Raw genomic sequence first — 25,527 nt, forward strand, 5'->3', positions numbered from 1 at the left:
TTTTCCACGTTTATATGGAGTGTGAGAGGTTGCAGCCCCTCTTTCACTACTTAAAGGGGCTGCTCCTCAATTTTTGGTTGCACTTCCGTCCCACGCTCTTGATCTACGGTCACCCGGTGCGGAGGGGAGCGGATAGGCTGGAGGACCTCCTTGTGGGCCTGCTCCTGGGCCTGGCTAAAAGAGCAATCAATTGGTCCAGGCAGCGGGCGATCGAGGGGGTCATCCAGCCGGATTGCCTGCCTCTCTTCCGCGGCCATGTTCGCGCCCGGGTGGCCCTGGAGATGGAGCACGCGGTGTCCGCTGGTACGCTTGAGTATTTCCGCGACCGTTGGGCGCCGCGGGGGCTGGAGTGCATCGTCAATTTGGAACACCAAATTTTAATTTGATTTATTAAGGTTTAGTTGAACTTTTGTTTATTTACAGTTGATCTGGTTTAAATTTTGGTTCAAATAAAAAGAGGACCTCCAACCAGTAAAGACCTGTTGAACTTTAATCTTGTAGTCTGTGTTAGTAATTACAACTAGAACACACAGACTTAACAGGCAGAACAGTGGCAAATGGAATTCAATCTGGAGAAGTGTGAGGTAATGCATTTGGGGAGGGCTAATAAGGCCAGGGAATACACTATAAATGGTAGTACACTGAGAAGTGCAGAAGATCAGAGGGACCTTGGAGTGCATGTCCACAGATCCCTGAAGGTAGCAGGACACGTAGATAAGGTGGTTAAGAAGGCATATGGGATACTTGCCTTTATTAGCCGAGGCATAGAATATAAGAGCAGGGAGGTTATACTTGAACTGTATAAAATACTAGTTAGGCCACAGCTAGAATATTGCGTGCAGTTCTGGTCACCACATTACAGGAAGGATGTGATTGCACTAGAGAGGGTGCAGAGGAGATTTACGAGGATGTTGCCTGGGCTGGGGAATTTCAGTTATGAGGAAAGATTGGATTGGCTGGGGTTGTTTTCTTTGGAAGAGGAGGCTGAGGGGAGACCTAATTGAGGTGTATAAAATTATGAGGGGCCTAGATAGAGTGGATAGGAAGGGACTATTTCCCTTAGCAGAAGGGTCAATAACTAGTGGGCATTGATTTAAAGTAATTGGTTGGGGGCTTAGAGGGGATTTGATGAGAACTTTTTTCACCCAGAGGGTGGTGGGGGTCTGGAACTCGCTGCCTGAAAGGGTGGCAGAGGCAGAGACCCTCACCACATTTACAAAGTACTTGGATATGCACTTGAAGTGCCATAACCTACAAGGTCAAATGTAAGAAGTCACACAGGTTATAGTCCAACAGCTTTATTTGAAATCACAAGCTTTCGGAGCGCTGCTCCTTCTTCAGGTGAAGTGGAGAAATGCATAAAGACACAGCTTATATCGTCAAAGAATCATGTCAGATGTTTACAGGTAACCTTTCCAACTGCCATTTATCACACCTCGGCAGAGAGATAATCACAGCAGTCAAAGGTGTGAATGGTGTCCAAACAGGTCAGTCAGGGAAACATTACATCAAAGAACAATGAGGTGGGGTCACAAGGGGTCAAATATTGCAGATGCTGGGGTCTGTATGAAAAACAGAAAAACAGCCAAAAAAAATGTTTTTTGTCTGTTTTTTTGTTTTTCATACAGACCCCAGCATCTGCAATATTTGACCCCTTGTGACCCCACCTCATTGTTCTTTGATGTAATGTTTCCCTGACTGACCTGTTTGGACACCATTCACACCTTTGACTGCTGTGATTATCTCTCTGCCGAGGTGTGATAAATGGCAGTTGGAAAGGTTACCTGTAAACATCTGACATGATTCTCTGACTATATAAGCTGTGTCTTTATGCATTTCTCCACTTCACCTGAAGAAGGAGCAGCACTCCAAAAGCTTATGATTTCAAATAAAGCTGTTGGACTATAACCTGGTGTTGTGTGACTTCTTACATTTGTCCACCCCAGTCCAACTCCGGCATCTCCACACCATGGCTACAAGGTCACAGACCAAGTGCTGAAAAGTGGGATTGGGCTGGATAGCTCTTATTCGGCCGGCACGGGTAAGATGGGCCGAATGGCCTCCTTCTGTGCTGAAAATGTCTAAGACTCTATGATTCCCCACCCTGGCCATTCAGTTCTTGAGCTTAGTTTTACTCACTGGTTTGTGCTCGGAGATTGTTCATAACACTGTTGCCTCATTAGTGGATAAACCCTAAATCAGAATGCCAATATCGGTCGGTATCTACAGCTGGAGTCGTATGCAGATTAATGGGAACATTAATTTAAATATTTCATATGCAAAACATCAAAGCAGCCCATTCTCCTGCGCTAGGTCATGACTATCACGCCGCCATTTAACCATCTCCTGCTCACCACCAAGCATTCCACAGCTCATTCTATTTGTTTTCCTCTGCGATTGTTTTATTTTCCTTGTTGTGGTTTCCCTTTAAATGCTGTTATATCTCCTAATCCTGAGGAAGGCTTGAAACGTCGACTGATTCCAATTTTTGCACAGACACTGCCTTCCCGACCTGCCGAGTATCGCAACCTGCAGGGAGAAGCGCTGGAGCCGCCATGTGGCGCTATCTCCAGAGCTAGACGGCGACTCCCATCTTACCTCACTCGGTGATCGTTGGCAAGCGCGCGGGCTTCGAACGACTCACGGCTGCGAATTCGGGTGATTTTGAGCCTGAGCTCGAGAATCGGGAGCCAGTGACCGTGTGTGTGCTGCTTCTCGCGCCGGGCCAGAGGCCAGTGACCGTGTGTGTGCTGCTTCTCGCGCCGGGCCAGAGGCCAGTGACCGTGTGTGTGCTGCTTCTCGCGCCGGGCCAGTGACCGTGTGTGTGCTGCTTCTCGCGCCGGGCCAGGGGTCAGTGACCGTTGGGAGTTGGTTCAGGCGCCAGGTCAGGGCTCAGTGACCGTTGGTTCTCGCGCCGGGGGCAGACCCGCCCGCCGGGGGGCGGTGTACCGGCAAGCGGCCATTTACTTCAGCCCGTTTCGTGGTCTCCGTCTGCAGTTACACCGGCCCTCTGCCGGTCGGTGCGGGCCGATGTAAACGCAGTGATTCGTTGGTAGCACTGCTGTCCCGGCCACCGATTCCGACCCCGGGGCTTAAACCCACAGCCTGTGACTCAAAGGGGGCAGTGCTGCCAACTGAGCCGAGCCAAGCGATCCTTAGAACAAATGTGAAGGATAGGTGCTATTGTTTGCTGCTTTGGACCAAGTCATCCCCGCCCCCGTTGGCGCAGGGTAAATATTTTCAACCGCAGTTAATGGATTTGTTTTAATTCCAGAAATTTTAGTTTAAAAAAATTGCAGTAAAACTAATTAGTGGCAAACTAAAACCATTAAAAAAAAACTCTGCTTTCTTCTGCATAGGTTTGGTAAAATGCAGCCTTTTGATGCACCACACCTCAGTGAATGGCAGAAGCATTATTTCAATATAATCTCCAGTAATTGCACACCTGGACAGAGGGCAGAGGCTTATCGTGGACAGATTCTGCAGTTGCAGTACGCATGGGCAAACTCTGATATCTCTCGGGACTGCACTGCCAGCTCGTTTAGGAGATGCACTGAAAAGTATTCGGCCATTATTGACTCTGACAGTGCAGAGACTGGGTTGAATAATTATGCTGACAGTGTTCTTAGTTTGTCAAGATGTCAACAAAATGAAAGCAATCGGTGGCAGTCGTCGTTGACTGCAGACAGTATTTTCAAATTAAAAAGTGTGCAGGAGATGTTTAAATCTGGCAAAAAAGCTAGGGACTTGCTGGTTTCGGCAGCTGATGTTTTAACAGTAGTCGGGAAAGCCAATCACACGGCAAATTCAGACTATCATAAAATAGAAACTGCACCTACAGGAGGCTCAGTTCCTAAAACTAAAAATTTGATTTTGTCCACTGATATACCTTCAAGAAATATTAGTGAAAACTATTCTTCAGACAAGTCATCCACAGTTACCGCCTTTACATGTATGAAAATGGTGCAAAATCCGTTGGTTGCAAAGCCGGGGACTGATGAGAGGAATGCCTTGTGTTCTTCAGGTAAATTCTCATTGGCACCTTCTAAAAGCATCCATGGTGGCCCTTTGTTTGGATTGAACGAAGTGACAAGTTGTACTGTACCTCAGACAAGTCAAATAGGAGCTGTATCTGGGCAATGTGTGCCTCTTAATAGCAATTTGGCCCTTGAGGCACCTTCCAGCAGCACATCAAAGAGGAAGTCTTCCTATTCATCTGAAGATGGAGGCAGTGATTCATATAATAACATAAGTTATGGTCACTTTCAAAGCCGAAACTGGACTAATTCTAATCAAAAGAGTTTTGATAATGTGACCAGAAATATGAAATGTGATGGTCGTGCTGCTGATGAAAGTTGTGTAACTACTTTTAAAACGGCTAAGGAGCAACTGCATGTTGATCAACAGAAGAAGCTTGGCAATCAGTCTCAACGCCTACCTGCAACAACATCATATTGCTCAAAGAAGTCGTTGGGCACAGTCAGGTCTCGTCGTTTGTTTGGCAAATTTGTTTCTCCGGTATCAAAGCAGGATAATGGTGATGAAAATGGTGGACTGTCTTCGGTGCCTCATGAGAACAGTTCTTCTGAACCCTCTCTACCAGTGGATGAGTGTTTGAAGAACCTTGAGCCAAAGATGATTCAACTCATTATGAGTGAGATCATGGACCATGGTCCCTCAGTGAACTGGGATGATATAGCTGGGCTGGAGTTTGCTAAAGCAACAATTAAGGAGATAGTGGTTTGGCCAATGCTTAGACCAGATATCTTTACTGGACTCCGTGGTCCGCCCAAAGGAATTCTTTTATTTGGCCCTCCTGGAACAGGTAAAACTCTAATTGGTAAGTGCATTGCGTGCCAATCAGGAGCTACATTCTTCAGCATCAGTGCTTCATCACTAACTTCCAAGTGGGTTGGAGAGGGTGAAAAAATGGTACGTGCAATGTTTGCTGTAGCACGCTGTCACCAGCCTGCAGTCATCTTCATTGATGAGATTGACTCTCTCTTGTCTCAACGTGTTGATGGGGAACATGATTCTTCTCGAAGAATAAAAACTGAGTTTTTAGTGCAGTTAGATGGTGCTGCTACTTCAGCAGATGATCGTATTCTTGTGGTGGGAGCCACAAACCGACCCCAAGAAATAGATGAAGCAGCTCGTAGACGTCTGGTCAAAAGACTGTATGTACCTTTACCTGAAGGATCAGCAAGGAGGCATATAGTGGTGAAGTTAATGTCTCGTGAAAACTCTTCCCTGAGTCAAGAGGAATTGGAGCTAATCGTTGAACAATCTGAAGGATTTTCAGGGGCTGATATGACTCAACTTTGTCGTGAGGCAGCCTTGGGGCCAATCCGTAGCATTCAGATAGCGGACATCTCCACTATCACACCTGACCAAGTACGGCCTATTGCATTCATAGACTTTAAAAATGCTTTTGTAAATGTGAGGCCAAGTGTATCTCCGAAAGACCTCGAACTGTATGAGGAATGGAATAAAACATTTGGTTGTGGCCGATGACCATGGCAAAACTGCATAGGAATGTAGGAACATACAAGATTGACATCTTTCAAAATCATTTTATAGAAATACTTTTGAGTTCTTTGCTGTTTGTTCCCTCAAACATATGCACTAAAGTTGACTTTTGCAAAAAGCATGTTATCAGTAAAATAATTATATTCTAATCAGTTTAAATTGCTTTCATCCATAGTGAAAGCACGTTGTGATAATTCAGGCTGAAGAAGCCCTTATTACCCGTCAGTGTCTTGCATAAAAAGCAGCTACCTTTTTATATTTCATTGTTTTTTAAAGTTCAAAGTCACCAATTAGGAAATATGGCCAAAATATTGATGCATTGGTACAGATGTAACTGCCCAACTGCAGTACCAGCTTTCTGCTACCAAATGTTTGGCCTTGTGTTTGACCTAACATTCCACAGAAATTTCATAAATGAACCATATATTTAAATTCAACCTGGTCACCCAAACAAGTTACTGTCAATTTAATGCTAGTTCTGGATTTCAAGAGGGCTGAATTTATAAGAATGGTGGAGGATTTGAGATGAGTTCATTGGGCAGCCCTGCTCAGCAGAGAAATCACTAATACTGATAAACAATGGGAAGCTTTTAAAACCATTCTAAGGCAAAAAGAGGTCATATTTGTCCTTAGGCTCAAAAGGTAAAACAACCTAAAAGGCTAACGTGATGTGCAAGGACTAATCAGATTTAAACCAAAATACTTTTATAAATTAAATGAAAAGAAATCCTAGGAGAACAGTGATAGATACTGGGCTCCATTAAAGCCATCAAAAGCTGCCATTAGAGCAGCTGAAAGATTAGTTGAAAGTAGATTCTGGATAACTGGTAGCAATAGAAGTTTTTTTTATAAGCTATATTGGGTATCAGAAGGCAATAAAAGACTACATAGGGCTATTAAAGGACACTACACAGTAAACTGGTGGACTCCTAAGACATGACCGATTTTAAATAGTTACTTTGCATCAGTCTATATTCCAGTCGATGCTCAATTACCATTAATACAATGTACAGTTAGCGCTAAAGTCAACAATGTCAAAGTGGATGCAGATAAAAACTAGGATAGAATAAGGGGTCTCATCTGATAGGGCCACTGGATCTTTCAGCATTCACCCCAGGGTGCTAACAGAAATTAAAGATGGGTTAAGTGAGATATATATTTAATGTCTCACTAGAGACTGGGATTATTCCCATGAAATGGAGGGAGGTTAATGTACCAATATTTTAAAAAGGTAACAAGTCAGAATTGGGAAATTTTAGGCCCATTCCTTTCAGCTACCTTCAGTTCTTGGAAAGTTGTTGGGGATCATTAGCGATACCTTGTATGACCACCTGGGCAGAGTAGGCATTATTAGAGACTTGCAACATGGCTTCTTGAAAATAAAGTCACATCTTGCCAACCTGGTTGAATTTTTTGAGGAGGTAACTAGATGGATGAAGATCTGTCGACATTGTATTTGGACTTTCAGAAAGCTTTTCACAAGGTGCTGCACGGTAGGTCACTTCATATCCCTGTGGGATAGGAAAGCAGATCCTGGATTGGTTGAGTTCTTGAGAAACCGGGTTGTTAATTTATGTGGTGATCAATTACTAGTGGAATCCTGCAGGGATCCATGTTAGGACTGCTACTTTCCACAATCTATATTAATGATCTAGATGAAGGTGTAGTGGGTATTATTTGCATTGTCTCAAACAGCACAAATGTTAGTGCTAGCATTCAGACGCTTGATGAGGAAAAGACACTACAATCTGATCAAGATGAAGTGGGAATGAGCCTGCATGTGGCAGATGTCATTTATATAATGTCAATAAATGGAGTGGCGTGCACATGGGTATGGATAACGGCAAGCATATATTCACCATGCTTGGTACAGAATTAAAGACGAGCGGGAAAGGGACCTAGGATGTTGGGTATGTATCTTATGGTCACTGTAATCACCTGACCTTGTTTTGATTGCCTTCAGGGTCGAAAGGAATTTCTTAGATTACATGACTGCTGGTGGGAGTCTCTGAAGGTGCACGACCAATGCCAATAGGCTAGTTTGAAGGCAAGTAACAGTACTAGGATGTACAGCAAGGATGAAACTAAAAGAATTATAGTGTCCTTGTACAAGACCCTGGTTAGGCTTTATTTGGAATACTATGTCCCATTTGGTCCCCTGATACGGTTGGTAATATAGAGGCCCTAGAAAAGGTTCAAAAGGGCCACTAGAATGATCACTAGTTTAAAGGTGATTCATAATCACAATAGACATAGACAATTGGGGTTTTTTTAACACCAGAAAAGCCTAGACTTTGAGTTGATTTAATTGAAGTATTTAAAATGGTAAAGGGACTAGACTGTGTGTGGACAAACTATTTCAATTAGATAAGTTAGGGAAAACAATGGGTCATGCACTTAAATAAACACTGAACTAGGTTAGATGTTAGGTTTTTCTTTGCGGAGAGGATTATCAATAGTTGTAATAGGTTACTTGTTTATACGAGTGGATCTGCTGCAACCGTTTAAAAAGGAGCTGAACGAGTACCTTTCTGTGGCAAATCTCACTGCATACAAAATGTAGGTGAAATGTTGGGTATGTATCTTATGGTCACTGTAATCACCTGACCTTGTTTTGATCGCCTTCGGGGTCGAAAGGAATTTCTTGGATTACATGACTGCTGGTGGGAGGGAGTGGGGGTGTCGTGCTTAGTTGTGTCATGACTTTGGGACAGGCTTGAAGGATCAGCCAGTCTTTTCGTATGCAAGTTTTAAATTAGGCTATTTTCAATTTTTTCCTATTACTTTGTACCCCCAAAATAGCAGATTTGCTAATCTACAGTACTTCATTGGCTGTGAAGCACTTTGGGCTGTCCTGAGGTTGTGAAAAGTGCTATAGAAAAGCACATTTATTCATTTACATAACTTCCTGAAACCTTATGATTTTTGCAAATCTCGTAATTTGGTTAGGTGCATCTTCATCTGTACATGGAGATAGCATCTTCTCACAAAGGTAACTACAGATGAAGGATGCCATCCACCCAATGTACCTTATCCTTCCATAGAAACCTGCAGTCTCTGCCCCACCTCCCCCCTTTCCCATCACAGCAGATAACTGGTCTATAGGGCTTTTTATCAATCATTTCTTTAGTAGAAAAAGTCAATCAAAAAACCACTGAGCCAAGGCTGACACCTTTAATAGAAGTTGGCATGCCGCAGGAATCTTTACCTTCCCAAGGGAGTGTGTAGGGCCAGGGAAAATGTGTGCATTTCTCTTGGGAACAATGCATAAGGAGGCTGTCTTTAGAGTTTTGCTACCTCCTGTAACAAGACCTGCAACCAATTGCCACAGCATTGCCTGTTGCAGTCAAGGTCACTGCAGCCCTCAACTTCTTTGCGTCCAGCTCCTTCCAGTCTGTCACAGGATATCAACAACATCTCTCTGTCTGCAGTTCATGCTTGCATTAAGCAGGTGATTGATGCCATGTTTGATAGAAACATAGAAGATAGGAGCAGGAGTAGGCCATTCGGCCCCTTGAGCCTGCTCCGCCATTCAATGAGATCATGGTTGATCATCCAACTTGATGCTAGAGCAAATACTTTTAATGTTCCCCATGGACATCCAGAAGTAGTAGGATAAGGCTCTAGGGTTTGCCCAGATTCCAGGATTCCCTCAAGTGCAGGGCATCTTTGACTTGCAACTGTGTTGTGATGTAAGCTCCTTCAGACAGAGTCCAGTGCCTTCATGAATTACAGGTGCTTCCACTCCAACTGCTTTGTGATGACCACCAGTAGGTCTGTGCCTGCTATTCTGGCAGTTGCCATGACACTCTTGTACCAATCCCCCATCTCTACCCCTCTGCCCTCCCGCCTCACTCTTGGATACTGCACAGCAAGTGAGCAGCTGGCTGTTTGGGGGAAAAGGGCTATCCCCTGCACACTTGGCTCATAACATTTCTCAGCAACTCATGTGTGGCGGCCGGGCTGTGCTTTGCTCAAAGTGTTGGTCAACTAGAGGCCTCATTGAGCAGACTATTGTAGTGCTTTAGCAGTGAATCTGCCTGTACAGATTTGGTGAAATTCTGCAATACTGCAGGAATGTCCATATTCTAGCAGCTTTCTGTGTGCTGCATACCTTTGCTCTGCAATGGGAACAACATAAGAAGCCATCATTGGCTGAAGACCTTTTAGCGTGATGAGGGAGAAGACACTGATGACAGGATGGCGAAGAAGCGAGATGGTTACAACATATGCCTGCAGCCAGAGCTATTCTGCAGCAACTCATTTAAGATCACTTCAGTTTAATGTTTGCATTAATAGTGATGTCTAATATCTCTCCCAGTACTTCCAGACAATTAAACTGCATCTGCCCAATGACCTTGTTATTCATGTCATCTGACATAGCAGGGTCATCAGCTACTGCAGAACACTGCACACAAAGATATCCATAGTAATTTTCAGTAGCTCATAATACTTCCCAATCATTAACATCGTGGAAGCGCTCTAAAAAAACAAAAAAGGGATACAAAGAAAGTAATGAGGTGCAAAAATGGAATATGGAAAAAAAAACTTGCAAGGAATATCAAAGCTAATAGCAAATGTTTTTATAAATATATGAAAAGAAACAAAGAACTTGCATTTAGCGTGTTTCACAACCTCCGGTCGTCCCAAAACGCTTTACAGCCAATGAAGTACTTTTGAAGCGTAGTCACTGTTGTAATGTAGGAAGTGCAGCAGCCAATTTTGCTGACAGCAAGGTCCCACAAATGGCAATGTGATAATGACCAGGTAATCGTTCTTAGTGATGTTGGTTAACGGATAAATATTGGCCATGACACCAGGGAGATCTCCCCTGCTCCTCTTCAAAATAGTGCCATAGATCTTTTACGTCTACCTGAGAGCAGACAGGGCCTCGGTTTAATGTCTTATCTGAAAGATAGTACATCTCCGATCGTGCAGCACTCCCTCAGTATGGTACTGAAATTTCAGCCTAGATATTGTGCTCAAGTTTCTGGGGTGGGACTTGAACCCACAGCCTCCTAGCTCAGAGGTGAGAGTGCTACCAGCAAGCCACAGCTAAGACCACGGTAAACATAGAAACATAGAAGATAGGAGCAGGAGTAGGCCATTCGGCCCCTCGAGCCTGCTCCGCCATTCAATGCGATCATGGCTGATCATCCAAATTCAGTACCCTGTTCCTGCTTTCTCCCCATATCCCTTTAGCCTTAAGAAATATATCCAACTCCTTCTTGAATATATTTAATGAATTGGCCTCAACTGCCTTCTGTGGTAGAGAATTCCACAGGTTCACCACTCTCTGGGTGAAGAAATTCCTCCTCGTTTCTGTCCTAAATGGCTTGCCCCTTATCCTTCGACTGTGACCCCTGGTTCTGGACTCCCGACCATCGGGAACATCCTTCCTGCATCTAGTCTGTCCAGTCCTGTCAGAATTTTATAAGTTTCAATGAGATCCCCTCTCATTCTTCTAAACTCCAGTGAGTATAAGCCAAATCGACCCAATCTCTCCTCATACGTCATTCCTGCCATCCCAGGTATCAGCCTGGTGAATCTTCGCTGAACTCCTTCCATGGCAAGAACATCCTTCCTCAGATAAGGCGACCAAAACTGCACACAATACTCAAAAGATGTGGTCTCACCAAGGCCCTGTACAACTGCAGCAAGACATCCTTGTTCTTGTACTCAAACCCTCTCGCTATGAAGGCCAACATACCATTTGCTTTTGTAACTGCCTGCTGCACCTGCATGCTTACCTTCAGCGACTGGTGCACAAGGACACCCAGGTCTTGTTGCACTTCCCCTTCTCCCAATCTATTGCCATTCAGATAATAATCTGCCTTCCTGTTTTTGACACCAAAGTGGATAACCTTGCATTTATCCATGTTATATTGCATCTGCCATGCTTCGGCCCAATCACCCAACCTGTCCAAATCATCCTGGAGTTTCTCAGCATCCTCCTCACAGCACACACGCCCACCCAGCTTTGTGTCGTCTGCAAACTTGGAGATATTACATCTAGTTCCCTTGTCTAGATCATTAATATATATTGTGAATAGCTGGGGTCCAAGGACCGATCCCTGCGGTACCCCACTAGTTACTGCCTGCCACTCGGAAAAAGACCCGTTTATTCCAACTCTGCTTTCTGTCTGTTGACGAGTTCTCTATCCCAGTCAATACCTTGCCCCCAATCCCGTGTGCCTTAACTTTACACGCTAATCTCTTATGCGGGACCTTATCGAAAGCCTTTTGAAAGTACAAGTACACCACATCCACTGGTTCTCCCTTATCTATTTTACCAGTTACATCCTCAAAAAATTCCAGTAGATTAGTCAAGCACGATTTACCTTTTGTAAATCCATGTTGACTTTGTCCGATCCTGTCACTGTGTTCCAAGTGCTCTGCTATTACATCTTTTATAATGGACTCTAGCATTTTCCCCACTACCGATGTCAGGCTTACCGGTCTGTAATTCCCTGTTTTCTCTCTACCACCTTTTTTGAATAGTGGGGTAACATTAGCTGCCCTCCAATCCATGGGTACTGTTCCAGATTCCATCGAATGTTGGAAGATGATCAGCAATGCATCTACTATTTCTAGGGCCACTTCCTTAAGTACCCTAGGATGTAGATTATCAGGCCCTGGGGATTTATCGGCCTTCAATCCCATCAATTTCCCTAACACCACTTCCCTACAAATACTGATTTCTTTCAGTTCCTCCCTTTCATTAGACCCTATGTTTCCCGACATCTGTGGGAGGTTATTTGTGTCCTCCTTTGTGAAGACAGAATCAAAATATGTATTTAATTGGTCTTCCATTTCTTTGTTCCCCATTATAAATTCCCCTGATTCTGACTGCAAGGGACCTACGCTTGACTTCATGAATCTTTTTCTCTTCACATATCTATAAAAGCTTTTACAGTCAGTTTTTATGTTCCCTGCAAGCTTACTCTCATATTCTATTTTCCCCTTGTTAATTAATCCCTTTGTCCTCCTTGGTTGAATCCTAAACTGCTCCCAATCCTCAGGTTTACTGCTTTTTCTGGCCAATTTATGTGTTCTCTCCTTGGATCTTATGCTATCCCTAATTTCCCTTGTTAGCCACAGTTGAGTCACCTTTTTTGTTTTATTTTTATGCCAAACTGGGATGAACAAATTCTGTAGTTCATCCATGCGGTCTTTGAATGTTTGCCATTGCCTATCTACCGTCAACCCTTTGGGCAATGTAGGCTCATTGAAGACATGCAGGTGAGCCTATAATGGAGAGTAAGGAAATGATGGACTTGTTAAATGAATACTTTGTATCCATGTTCATAATAGTGGAAGAGGACAAAATACCAGTGGTACAAGGGAACTTAAAATTAACTCAAGGGAGGAACTTAGTGGATTTGATACAAGTTTTTTAAAAGTGGTAATGGAGAAAATAATTGCATTTAAGATAGGCAAATCTGCAGGACCTGATGGTTTCCACCCCAGAGTATTAAAAGAAATGGGTGAGGAATTTGCCTTGGTTTGCGACTCTCAATTTCAAATCTAATATCAAATTCAATCATATTGTGGTGTGGTCACTATTTGCAAACTGTTCCTTTAACGTCAGATTATTAAATAACTCTGGTTCATTGCTCATCACTAAATCTAGTATGGCTTGTTCCCTTGCTGGTTCTAAAATGTACTGAGGTCAAAATTAGTCTTTCAACGGAGAAGAAAATCATGCGGGATGTAAATCGGGCTACAGATTTGTTATCGCCCATTTTGCACTCACACTGAAGAACAATTTCACCGTTCTAGAAAACTCCCGAATATATTCTAAAAATTAATTATCTTTACTACTTGAGCTATTCTGCTTCTCCCAGTCTATGTGAAAATTAACATCTCCCATTTATAACCCCATTGTTTCTTTGCTACATGCTTCTCTGATCTCTATATTTATACACTCTTCCCACTACATGAGGAGGTTCCTTAACTGTACCAATAGTGTTTTTACTGCCCGAGCACCCTTACTGAAATCTTTTTTACTGCATATTGTCCATTATCAATATTGCTACTCCTCCTCCTTTCCCAATTTTCCTGACCTTTATGAAGATCCTATAGCCTAGAATATTTAACTCAATCATGCCCGGCTTGTAGCCAGGTTTCTATAATGGTTAGTACATCATGCCCTTTAAGCTGAATTTCCCTTCTAATTTTCTTGTTTCATTATTTTTTATACTACGTGCATTCAGCTGTTGGTTCCTCTGAGGAATGCTCTTGCTGTTCCTCCTGGACAGGGGAGCGGGTCTCTCGGTGGTGCTGTAGGGGAGTAAAGGCATGAGTTAGACAAGTGAAATGTATGTTGCAGACACATCCTATTGTGCAGATGCTTAGCACTCAATCCCTATGAACATCATATCCCATATTAGTCATTCATGAGGGTTGGAAATCAATTCTGTCACCAGCTTGCTCTTCTACGCCCGTCTCTCCGTCCCCCACTTCCAGCTTCTCTGCACCTCCGACGATCTCCAGGGCCGCCGCCTCAGCGCGCGCCAGGGATGGTGGGCCTCCTCCTGTCCTCCCCTCTCCCTTTTATTGTGGGCTCTCTTCTGTAATGAGGGACACAAGTGGAGTTTGAGAGAGATTGATGGAGTGAGTGTAAAGTATGGATGACATAGATGTTTAGAGGGAGACTGAAGGAGTGAGGTGCACAAACCAAGTTCCCCCTCTGTGTGCTGTTAGTTGTTGGCATTGCATAAGAGTGAGTGGTGCATAGTAAGATGGCGACGTGATTCTGTACAGCGAAAGAGAGGGGTGGGTGAGGGTGCAAGGGATGTTAGTGAGTTGGAATGTGAATGGGAAGGTTGCCAATGCAGAGTGATGTGGATGAGAAGAGATGGGCGGCAGATGGAAGGTAAGTGTGATGTTATACTCACTTTTGCTGATCACAACAGATCATTAAACCTCTTGCGACACTGCACCCAGGTGCATATGCAGACCGACATCAAACTGACCTCCTCAGCAATTTGCAGCCAAGCTGCCTTGGTATGCTGAGGAGGCCTCTTCCTTCCATTTCCAGGGAAGAGGACCTCCTTACATCCTCTTACTCCCTCCACAAGAGCATGGAAGGAGTTCTCATCGAAGTGGGGAACAGCCTCAGGTTTTTCCGCTGCCATATCTGCAGCAGACAGCAATTCAGGGAACAAAATGGAAATGAATCTGCAGAGGGGACATGGCCCCTTTAAATAATCAAAGACCAAATGGATGAGCTACAGAATTTGTTCATCCCAGTTTGGCGTAAAAATAAAACAAAGGTGGTGACTCAACCGTGGCTAACAAGGGAAATTAGGGATAGCATAAGATCCAAGGAGAGAACATATAAATTGGCTAGAAAAAGCAATAACCCTGAGGATTGGGAGCAGTTTAGGAGTCAACAAAGGAGGACAAAGGGATTAATTAAGAAAGGGAAAATAGAATATGAGAGTAAGCTAGCAGGGAACATAAAAACTGACTGTAAAAGCTTTTATAAATATGTGAAGAGAAAAAGATTAGTGAAGTCAAGCGTAGGTCCCTTACAGTCAGAATCAGGGGAATTTATAATGGGAAGCAAGGAAATGGCAGACCAACTAAATGCATACTTTGGTTCTGTCTTCACAAAGGAGGACACAAATAACCTCCCAGAGATGCCGGGGAACATAGGGTCGGATGAAAGCGAGGAACTGAAAGAAATCAGTATTTGTAGGAAAATGGTGTTAGGAAAATTGATGGGACTGAAGGCCGATAAATCCCCAGGGCCTGATGGTCTACATCCCAGGGTACTTAAGGAAGTGGCCCTAGAGATAGTAGATGCATTACTGATCATCTTCCAGAACTCGATAGACTCTGGAACGGTACCCATGGATTGGAGGGTAGCTAATGTTACCCCACTATTCAAAAAAGGTGGTAGAGAAAAAGCAGGGAATTATAGACCGGTAAGCCTGACATCGGTAGTGGGGAAAATGCTAGAGTCTATTATAAAAGATGTAATAGCAGAGCACTTGGAAAGCAGTGACAAGATCGGACAAAGTCAACATGGATTTACAAAAGGTAAATCATGCTTGACTAATCTACTGGAATTTTTTGAGGATGTAACTGGTAAAATAGATAAGGGAGAACCAGTGGATGTGGTGTATTTGGACTTTCAGAAGGCTTTCGATAAGGTCCCACACAAGAGATTAGCATGCAAAATTAAGGCACATGGGATTGGGGGCAAGGTATTGACTTGGATAGAGAACTGGTTGGCGGACAGAAAGCAAAGAGTTGGAATAAACGGGTCGTTTTCCGAGTGGCAGGCAGTGACTAGTGGGGTACCGCAAGGATCGGTCCGAGGACCCCAGCTGTTCACAATATATATTAATGATCTGGACGAGGGAATTGGATGTAATATCTCCAAATTTGCAGACGACACAAAGCTGGGCGGGAGGGTAAGCTGCGAGGAGGATGTCGGGAAACTCCAGTACGATTTGGACAGGTTGGGTGATTGGGCAGAAACATGGCAAATGCACTATAATGTGGATAAATGTGAGGTTATCCACTTTGGTGGCAAAAACAGGAAGGCAGATTATTATTTGAATGGCAATAGATTGGGAGAAGGGAAGTGCAAAGAGACCTGGGGGTCCTTGTGCACCAGTCGCTGAAGGTAAGCATGCAGGTGCAGCAGACGGTTAAGAAGGCAAATGGTATGTTGGCCTTCGTAGCAAGAGGGTTCGAGTACAGGAACAAGGATGTCTTGCTACAGTTGTACAGGGCCTTGGTGAGACCGCACCTTGAGTATTGTGTGCAGTTTTGGTCACCTTACCTGAGGAAGAACGTTCTTGCCATGGAGGGAGTGCAGCGAAGATTCACCAGGCTGATACCTGGGATGGCAGGAATGACGTATGAGGAGAGATTGTGTCGATTGGGCTTATACTCACTGGAGTTTAGAAGATTGAGAGGGGATCTCATCGAAACCTATAAAATTCTGTCAGGTCTGGACAGACTAGATGCAGGAAGGATGTTTCTGATGGCCGGGGAGTCCAGAACCAGGGGTCATAGCCTAAGGATAAGGGGTAAGCCATTTAGGACTGAAATGAGGAGGAATTTCTTCACCCAGAGAGTGGTGAACCTGTGGAATTCTCTGCCACAGAGGGTGGTGGAGGCCAGTTCATTAAATATATTCAAGAAAGAGTTGGATATATTTCTTAAGGCTAAAGGGATCAAGGGATATGGGGAAAAGGCAGGGACAGGGTACTGAATTGGATGATCAGCCATGATCACATTGAATGGCGGAGCAGGCTCGAAGGGCCGAATGGCCTACTCCTGCTCCTATCTTCTATGGATCTATGAATCAGTCCAACATCGCTTCATCAGACGCGAGCAGCTGACCCACACCTAGCAATTGCCTTGGAGAGCCCGCACGTCGGCCTTAACGAGGCCCATCAACGCAAAATTTCAACTGCAGGGCGGCGAGAACCAGGAGTGGGTCCGGAACCCGCCGCCATCCCACCTCCAGGCGCAAAATCGCGGCCAATTATGTCCATATGTCCTGCTGGTCTTTCTGTCACATTTTTTGACTTGCTGTGTGGCTTTTCTCCTCCCATCCCTCTAACTAGTTTAAATCTGTCCCCACTGCCCTACTTACCCTTTTCACAAGGACACAGGTACCTCTGGTTTAGGTGAAGAACATCCCGCCTGTACAGCCACCTGAAAGTGGTCCCAGTGTCCCAAGAATGTGAAACCCTCCCCTCTGCACCATCCTTCCAGTCACTTGTTCAAAATTTTAATCTTTCTCTCCCTGACTGGTTCATTGTATGGCACAGGGAATAATCCAGAGATTACCACCTTGGAAGTTCTGCTCCTTAATCTGGAATTTAACTCCTTGAACTCCCTTTGCCGAACCAACTCCTATTTATGCCATTGGTTCCTGTATGAACCAAGACCGCTGGATGCTTGCCCTCCCATTACAAAAACTTTTATATTCGCTTTGTGATGTCCTGGACCCTGGACCTGGGAATCAACATGCCATTTGGGACTCTGGATCATGTCTACAAAGGAAACTATCTACCCACCCGACCTCGCCGCCCCCCCCCCTCCCCAACTAGAATCCTCCACAATCGTCACTCACCTATTTTTATTACCTGTACTGTTTTCTCCCATGGGTAACCACTTTCTCCTCATTGCCTTGTTGTTGCTAATGGTTACCCTTGTCTTTGTCACTCTTTTTGTCCACATCACTGGTACCTAAACAGGTTTACATGTTTGACAAGTCCAGCTCCACAGATGATCCCTTTTCTACTCTCACTTGTTCCTTCCTTTCAGTCCTTACTGATTGATTCCTGGGATGAGAGGGTTGTCCTATGAGGAGAGATTGAGTAGATTGGGCCTATGCTCTCTGGAGTTTAGAAGAATGAGAGGTGATCTCATTGAAACATAAGATTCTGAGAGGGGTTGACAAGGTAGATGTTGAGAGGTTGTTTCCCCTGGCTTGGAGAGTCTAGAACTGGGGTCAGAGTCACAGGATAAGGGTTTGACCATTTAAGACTGAGATGAAAAGGAATTTCTTCACTCAGGGTTTTGAATCTTTGGAATTCTCTACCCCAAAGGGTAGTGGATGCTGAATCATTGAGTATATTCAAGGCTGAGATAGACAGGTTTTTGGACTCTAGGAGAATCAAGGGATATGGAGATTGGGCAGGAAAGTGGAGTTGAGGTCAAACATCAGCCATGATCTTATTGAATGGCGGAGCAGACTTGAGGGGCCATATGGCCTACTCCTGCTCCTGATTCTTATTCTTATGTTTATGCCCTGTCTGCATCATAGTCCTTTCCTCATCTGATATTCACGTGCCCACTTTACAGAAGAGAGCACTAGATAGCGATAACAAACAAAAACCTTTTTCTAATTTCTGATTCCCTTTCCTGCCTCAGGAGTACCTGAAGCTAATTATAGCACCCCTGGTGTTGACTAACTAAGATTGACCACCTCAGTAAGGTACAAGGTTTGAGCTTGGGATCATCCTGGTTTGTATATATAAATACCACATGATGAAATGTATTTACATACCGAGCCATAAGGAGCTGTTGTTAGTCAAGGTGATATTCAAATAAAGTTTGATTAACTATCTAGAAAATATGGAGGGCATGTTTATTTTAAGCATTAATTAATACAAGTGGTAATACAACAACAACAATAACTTGTATTTATATAGCACCTTTTAATGTAGTAAAATGTCCCAAGGTGCTGTACAGGAGTATTTTAAGACAAAAATTGACACCGATAGTATTTGATTCAATACTATCTGATGGAAATAACCACATCTAGCTCAATCCAGACATTTTTTACTTAAATACTATTTCATTACCCATGACATTATTCAGAATAAATTAATTAATAATTTATTAAGTAATTAAAATAAAATTATTAAAAATGTTTTGATAAGTTGCTCCTCAGTTGACAAGGAATGTTTTGCCTGCCCCAGTTATGAATGCAATTAATAGTGTGGGGCAGAGTGGAGAGTCCAACTATAGGAATATAGGAAGTGCTAGATGGAAAAAAGGCCAAAGGCCATCTAGTTCACCACCTACCATCCTGGTAGTCACATGATATGATGATAATGGAGTTGTTGACTAATCATAGCAATCAATCTCTATCAATTAGTCTACAACAGACCCGAACATGGGATGAGGAAAACTCCAGTGATGGAAAGCTTTGAGAACCATAGGTCCAAAGTAATCTGTTCCTCTCAAGCATGCTGCACTTACCGTATGTTAAGTCTCAAATTACTTACACTGTATCCCAAAATATTTTCTGAAATAAATCTTTATAATTTGCATTTGAATGAAACATCAGTATCTGCTTCCACCGTCTCCATAAGGAGCCTGTTCCATAGATTGAACACTTGGTGACTGAAATATTTCTCTAGATTAGTTTTGAATTTACCCCCCCTCCCCATCCCCTTTCAAGCACAGGCCTTGTCTTCTGGTTCTATTGTACTGGACAAGGTGAATTAGCCTATCATGGTCTACATTATCTAGCCCCTTGAGAATCCGAAGAACAGCAATCATATCACTTCTCAAACTTCTCTGTTCCAGTGAGGGCATGCATAATTTACATAATCGCTTGAGAGTCTTGGGCTGAGTTTGCAGGTAGTGGGATAACCTGGGGCTAGAGTCAGGGCTGGGACCAGTACTAGGAGTGCAAAATTGGTCTAGGTCTTAGTCTTGTGGAATAAATAGTGGAAACTCTTCTCCCCTTTGCATCTTGCAAATGTAAGGGTTTAACTTCACTCCCAAATTCCAGGTTGTGAATGATTATCTTCTGGTTGAAATCTACGTAAAGAATTACACCTCTATCCTCTTTCTGGGGTTTGACCTGGAGCCTATAAAGTATAACAGATCTATGTGTTGTGTTTAGTGCTACTATAAACAATGTTTAGGATGCTACCACACATAGCATGCAAAGAAAAGCTTCTTGCAAAAAAGCAGGTAGACACAGATGCAACTATTTTTATTATAGATTGATTCTTGTTCTATCAAGAATTTTTAAAGTTAAGATATAATGTGAATTGTAATTAATGGAAAAATATAAAAGCAGGCCCAACTCATTGGGGATTTATTGGTCAAATTACAGAATGCCATTCATCATCATCATGACTGCTTACTTCCACCCCTGCCTTATGCCCCCTCTCACTGAAATAGTTGTCCCCTCTAGACTTGATTATTCCAATGCTCGCCTTGCTGCCCTCCCATCTTCCACCCTCCATAAACTCCAACTTCTCCAAAATTCAGCTGCCCCACATTCTATCCCATAGTAACTGTCAGCCGTCACCTGTTTTCACTAACCTACTTTGGCTCCCTGTCTCTCAATGTATAGTATATTATTTTTTTTCTTCTCATCTTGAAATCCCTTTATGCCTTATCCTGTCTCTCCAACCTGATCAAGCGTTATATCCCCTCCTGCACCCTTCAGTCTCCAAACACAAGCCTTTTATGCATCCTCTCCTTCCTTTGCTCTGCTATTCATGTCAGTACCTCAGCTGCCTGGGTCCGACTGTCTGGATCTCCTTCCCTAAATCCCTCTTTTTAACCTTCAGTCACCCCTCTTAATCTAGCCCTCCATGACTCAGTGACCGTTTCCCTATCTGTTTCCATAATGAAGCAACTTGGGCTGCTTTGATGTTAAAAGCACGACATAAATGCATGTTGTTGTATACTTCTTCTTACGTTAACAATTAGTGGGTTCACTGCTGGGCAGCGAGCTGGTTGGTGCGCACATTATAGGGTGAGATGGAAGACATGTGGAAATGCTTTTATTTTTTCCAGTGAAGAAAGAACTTGCATTTATATAACGCCTTTAAAGTTATACAAAGAGGGATTAGAAGAGGGGGGGGGCCGGCACCAAATGAATATGAATGATGGGGAGAATTTTCATCGGGAGATAATTATTGTAACGGATGGAGAAAATATAATTAACCAGAGGAGTAAGTTACATTGATGAGGTGCTACTAAAATATATGCTGGCAATTGCTGTCAGGGAGGGAAGTTTAAGATTGCAATAGAGGATACTGTAAAATTCTGTTATCATTGGGTATGTAAATAAGTGCACTACATGATTTTAGAATCAAAGTGTCAAGTTTAGAAATAATGCATTGCAAATAAACCATTGACATTCAATTCAGTTATTTAATAAAAATATAAAATACAAAAGTCTGAAAACCTTACTGAACAAGGGATGACCATGGCTACAACAACAACTTGCATTCATATAGCACCTTTTAAAGTAGTGAAACGTCCCAAGGTGTTAACAAGAGCATCATCAATAAATAATTTTGACACCAAGCCACAGAAGGAGATATCAGGACAGATGACCAAAAGCTTGATCAAAGAGGTAGGCTTTAAGGAGCAGCATAAAGGAGGAAAGCGAGGTGGAGAGGCTTAGAAAAAGACACATTTATATAGCACCTTTCACGACCACCAGATGTCTCAAAGTGCTTTACAGCCAATTAAGTACTTTTTGGAGTGTAGTCACTGTTGTAGGGAGGGCAACGTTACAGCCAATTTTTTTATACAGTTATTCATTAAATATCATTATTTTAGAGTGGGAAGGTTACAAACGTATTGTTTAGGCACATTTAACGTCTTCATACAGGGATTAAAAGCAGGCACGTTTCATGTACGATAAAACTTACTTTGAAGTTTCCTTGGGCAACTTGTGTTGCATTATGTCTATTTACCACAAGGTGGGGCTGTTCGCAACGGAATGAATGCCACTGCTCCCATTAACTCGGATAAATCAAGGGGACTGTTTTAAATAGCCAGGCTTTGAGGCACTTCAGACAGTCATGGCGCAGTAACTGAACACAGCTACCGCCCAGCCGTGAACAACTCTAGTGATAAATTAAGACACCCAAACGGATGTTAGTTAAAGCCATTCAAATTTACTATTGGGATTGAGGTAGTTAAACCTGTGCTAATGAATGTGATGGACATTGGTACCAATAAGACAGAAAATAAATACCAAAATGTCCTTCTGAAGTTGAATTTTTTATTTTTGTCAAAGAAGTTATCAAATATAAAGATGCTTTCCTCAGCATAAAAGCTGCATTATTCATAACATAATTTAAAAAAAACAATGATAATATATAAAGTTGTAAAAATTTCACAAAGTGCACAGGATTACCACAAATGCATCAATTGTCTCCAAAGATTGTCAGAAATGGAAACTAAATATAATGATCAATGGCTAACATTATACCAAACAATCAGAAATCTCCAAATCTGGGGTAGAGAATTCCAAAGATTCACCACTCTGAGTGAAGAAATTTCTCCTCATCTCAGTCCTAAATGGCCGACCCCATATTCTGAGACTGTGACCCCGGTTCTAGACACCCCAGCCAGGGGAGACAACCTCCCTGCATCTACCCTGTCAAGTCCTGTAAGAATTTTGTATGTTTCAATGAGATCATCTCTCATTCTTCTAAACTCTAGAGAATAGAGACCTAGGGGGAAAAATTTGGTTGGTTGTGCCACCCATTAGCGCCTAAAGAGGTCGAGAAGTGGGGCGCTAACCAACTAGCGCCCGGGCGCAGCGAACCCTGCCCCTCTTCCCAAATTGAGCGGACATTTAGCGCTGGCGCTAAGCCGTAGCGTCCGCTCACCGGCGCACGCAGATCATGATGTCATTTCAGTGTGCAACGCCCTTGGGGCGCCCCGGACCGGAAATTCAGTGGCGCCCCTCTCCGTTCCGCCTGTCACTACCAATGACAGGTTACCTTGAACGTTTCCCAGTCGCTGTCGGGCTGGGGGGGCGCTATTTAAAGGGGACTCTTCCTGGATTATTAGTGGTAGCCATTTTTGGACCACACCTTCTGTGAGAGAGAGAGAGTTGCTCAGAGACAAACGGAGAGCCATTTCTGCAGTGAGCCAGTGCTGGCTGAGGAACTTTAGCCTTCTGAACATTACTTTGCAGTTGGTAAGCTTCTCAACCGGCATAACATTCAGTGCGCACTTACTATGGGGGCTGCATTGGATGGGAACGTCGTCCTTCTCAATCATATTGACAGGGCACAGAGATGCAGGGATAGAGTGGCAGGCATGGCCAGACGGAGGAGGGCCAACAGACGTCGGCACACGAGACCTTACGCTGCCAGGGTTTTCCGCCAACAGTTTTCGTATATCAACATGTTGGAGGAGCAGTGTTTCCGAAGGCTGCGCTTCAGTAAGGAGGTGGTCACTGAGCTCTGCCACCTGCTTCAGCCAGATCTGTAGCCTCAACTAAGGTGGCTGTGAAGATCACTGTGGCTCTAAACTTCTATGCCAGCGGCTCCTTTCAGGCCGCTGCTGGGGACATTGCCAACATCTCACAGTTCGCGGTGCATTTCTGCATCCGTCAAGTGACTAATGCCCTCTTTAAAAGGAGATGGCAGTACATCTCCTTCCCAATGATCCCGGACAAGCAGCGAGAGCGCGCAGAGGGCTTCGCAAAGATAGCGGGCTTCCCCATGGTGCAGGGCGCCATTGACTGCATGCATGTGGCTTTGCGGGCGCCTCTAGAGAATGCGGAGGATTTCCGCAACCGAAAGGGGTTCCATTCTTTGAATGTGCAGCTGGCCTGTGACCACCGACAGCTGATACTCGCTGTCAATGCCCACTTTCCAGGCAGCAGCCACGATGCCTTCACCCTGCGCCAGACTTCTGTGGCAGACCTTTTTGAAGCCCCGGCTCACCCAGGAGGCTGGCTTCTCGGGGACAAGGGCTATCCTCTGTGCCCCTGACTGCTGACCCCGCTCCGTTTGCCCAGCACCCCTGCTGAAGAACGATACAATGAGAGCCATCAAGCAACCAGGAACATCATGGAGCACACAATCGGCATGCTGAAGCAACGGTTCCGCTGTCTGTACCATTCCGGAGGAGCCCTTCAGTACTCACCTGAGCGAGTCTCCCACTTTGTGGTTGTGTGTTGCATGCTGCATAACCTGGCAATCCTCAGGACCCAGCCAATGCCACCAGACATTGAAGCACCAGCAGAGGAGGAGGAGGAGGAGCAGCACCAAGACTGGAGGGAGGCACAAACTGCAAGGGTCGTCCGTCAGAGGCTTATAGCAAGTCGCTTCTAGGCCCCTCTGAGGGAATGCTTTCTGCCATTCCAAGAACATGAATGGAACCGTTCTGCTACCCCTAAGCCGGTCAAGGCAACAATTTGTGCAAAGAACAGACATGGACATTGTGAATAAATAAACTTCTTTATTTAACAAACTGTGTATCCTTCCCGCATGACAAAGCAATGGAAACAAACACCAAAACAAACAGACTGCCACATAACTGGCTCTCACACCCTGGAGACAATGTCCAAAACATAACTGGCTCTCAGACCCTGGAGACAATGTCCAAAACATAACTGGCTCTCAGACCCTGGAGACAATGTCCAAAACATAACTGGCTCTCACACCCTGGAGACAATGTCCAAAACATAACCAATATTCAGACCAGCATCCTCGGACTTGAATGAAAGAAATAACATCATTTAGCAACACCTCCTACTTTTTGCCCCTCGATGGTGATCTGCTTCCCTTGTGGAATTGCCCCCTGCCTGCCCTGCAGCTCTTCCATAATGGGACCCCAGTGGCTGCAGCAAGGCTGGGGGAGGCCTGCTGACTGTCCGAAACTGAGACAGCAGATGCCCTTGAGGTACGGCCTGGACCAGCTCTGGGCCTGGAGGGCCCGGCTGCTGATTGCTCTAACTCTGCATGGGTGGCAGCAGTCTGTCCTACAGGTGGTGGCAGCTGCAGTGGAGAGGTGCCAGTGGTGGCATCAGGAATGCTGTCATCCTGAGAGCAGACAGCAGCTCCCTGGTCGGCCGAGACACTGGCACTCTGACAAGGCAGCACCGCAGCATGCACAGCAATCGGCTGGTGCACAGATTGCTGGCCTGCTGTGGCGCGGCGAGGGCCCCGGGGAATCCTGCCCGATCCAGCGATGGTGGCAGCAGTCAGTGCTCACGTGGCCTCAATCTGTGTCTGCATGAGACCAGCCACTGACTGCGTGGCAGCACTCAGCACTTGCGTGGCAGGTGCCAGTGCTTCGCCGAAGTCCTGGACAATCCTTGCCAGTGCTGCGCCGAAGTCCTGCACAGAGTCCTTGCCTGTGCTGCGCCGAAGTCCTGGACACTCCTTGCCAGTGTCTCAATGGAATCGGGCATCCTTGCCACTGCAGCCATGAGCTCGGTGTGCCTCTGCCCAGCCTGGGCGTTCATTTCTGCGAGGGCACGCACCTCTTCTGCGCTCTATGCAGCAGCACTCGCGGCCCGACTCGCCCTCCGGGGAGACGGCCCCCGAGCTTCCCTACCCCCCTCGCGTTGCTGCAGGCCGCTGGGTCCTGGAGCTGCATCCACCTCAGACCATTACCCCCCGCTCCCCTCCAGGGAAGGCGTCTCCCCAGCCTGGACATGGGCTGGCTCGCCTGAGGGTGGCACGGATGGTCCGGCTTCCTCCTCCTCATCGCCTCCAGAGTCACTCGCAC

General features: G+C 44.7%; 1 protein-coding gene across 2 annotated transcripts in view; it reads left to right on the plus strand.

Moving 5' to 3' along the window:
* Nucleotides 1-2,463: 2,463 nt before the first annotated feature.
* Nucleotides 2,464-25,527, plus strand: part of fignl1 (fidgetin-like 1) — a 47,710-nt gene continuing 24,646 nt past the window's right edge. Inside the window, exons 1-3 of one of the 2 annotated variants that reach the window (XM_085988125.1) lie at nt 2,464-3,230; nt 3,360-5,394; nt 7,493-7,576. In XM_085988125.1, coding sequence (XP_085844251.1) covers nt 3,370-5,394; nt 7,493-7,564 — 2,097 coding nt within the window. In that variant the 5' untranslated portion in view covers nt 2,464-3,230; nt 3,360-3,369 and the 3' untranslated portion in view covers nt 7,565-7,576. Of the gene's footprint in view, nt 3,231-3,359; nt 6,416-7,492; nt 7,577-25,527 lie in introns of those variants that run through there. The other variant, XM_085988123.1, reaches the window with a different exon arrangement.

The sequence above is a fragment of the Somniosus microcephalus genome, chromosome 5 (assembly GCF_052327205.1).
Source record: "Somniosus microcephalus isolate GS21.2 chromosome 5, FLI_Smic_1.0, whole genome shotgun sequence".
Classification (NCBI taxonomy): Eukaryota; Metazoa; Chordata; class Chondrichthyes; order Squaliformes; family Somniosidae; genus Somniosus; species Somniosus microcephalus.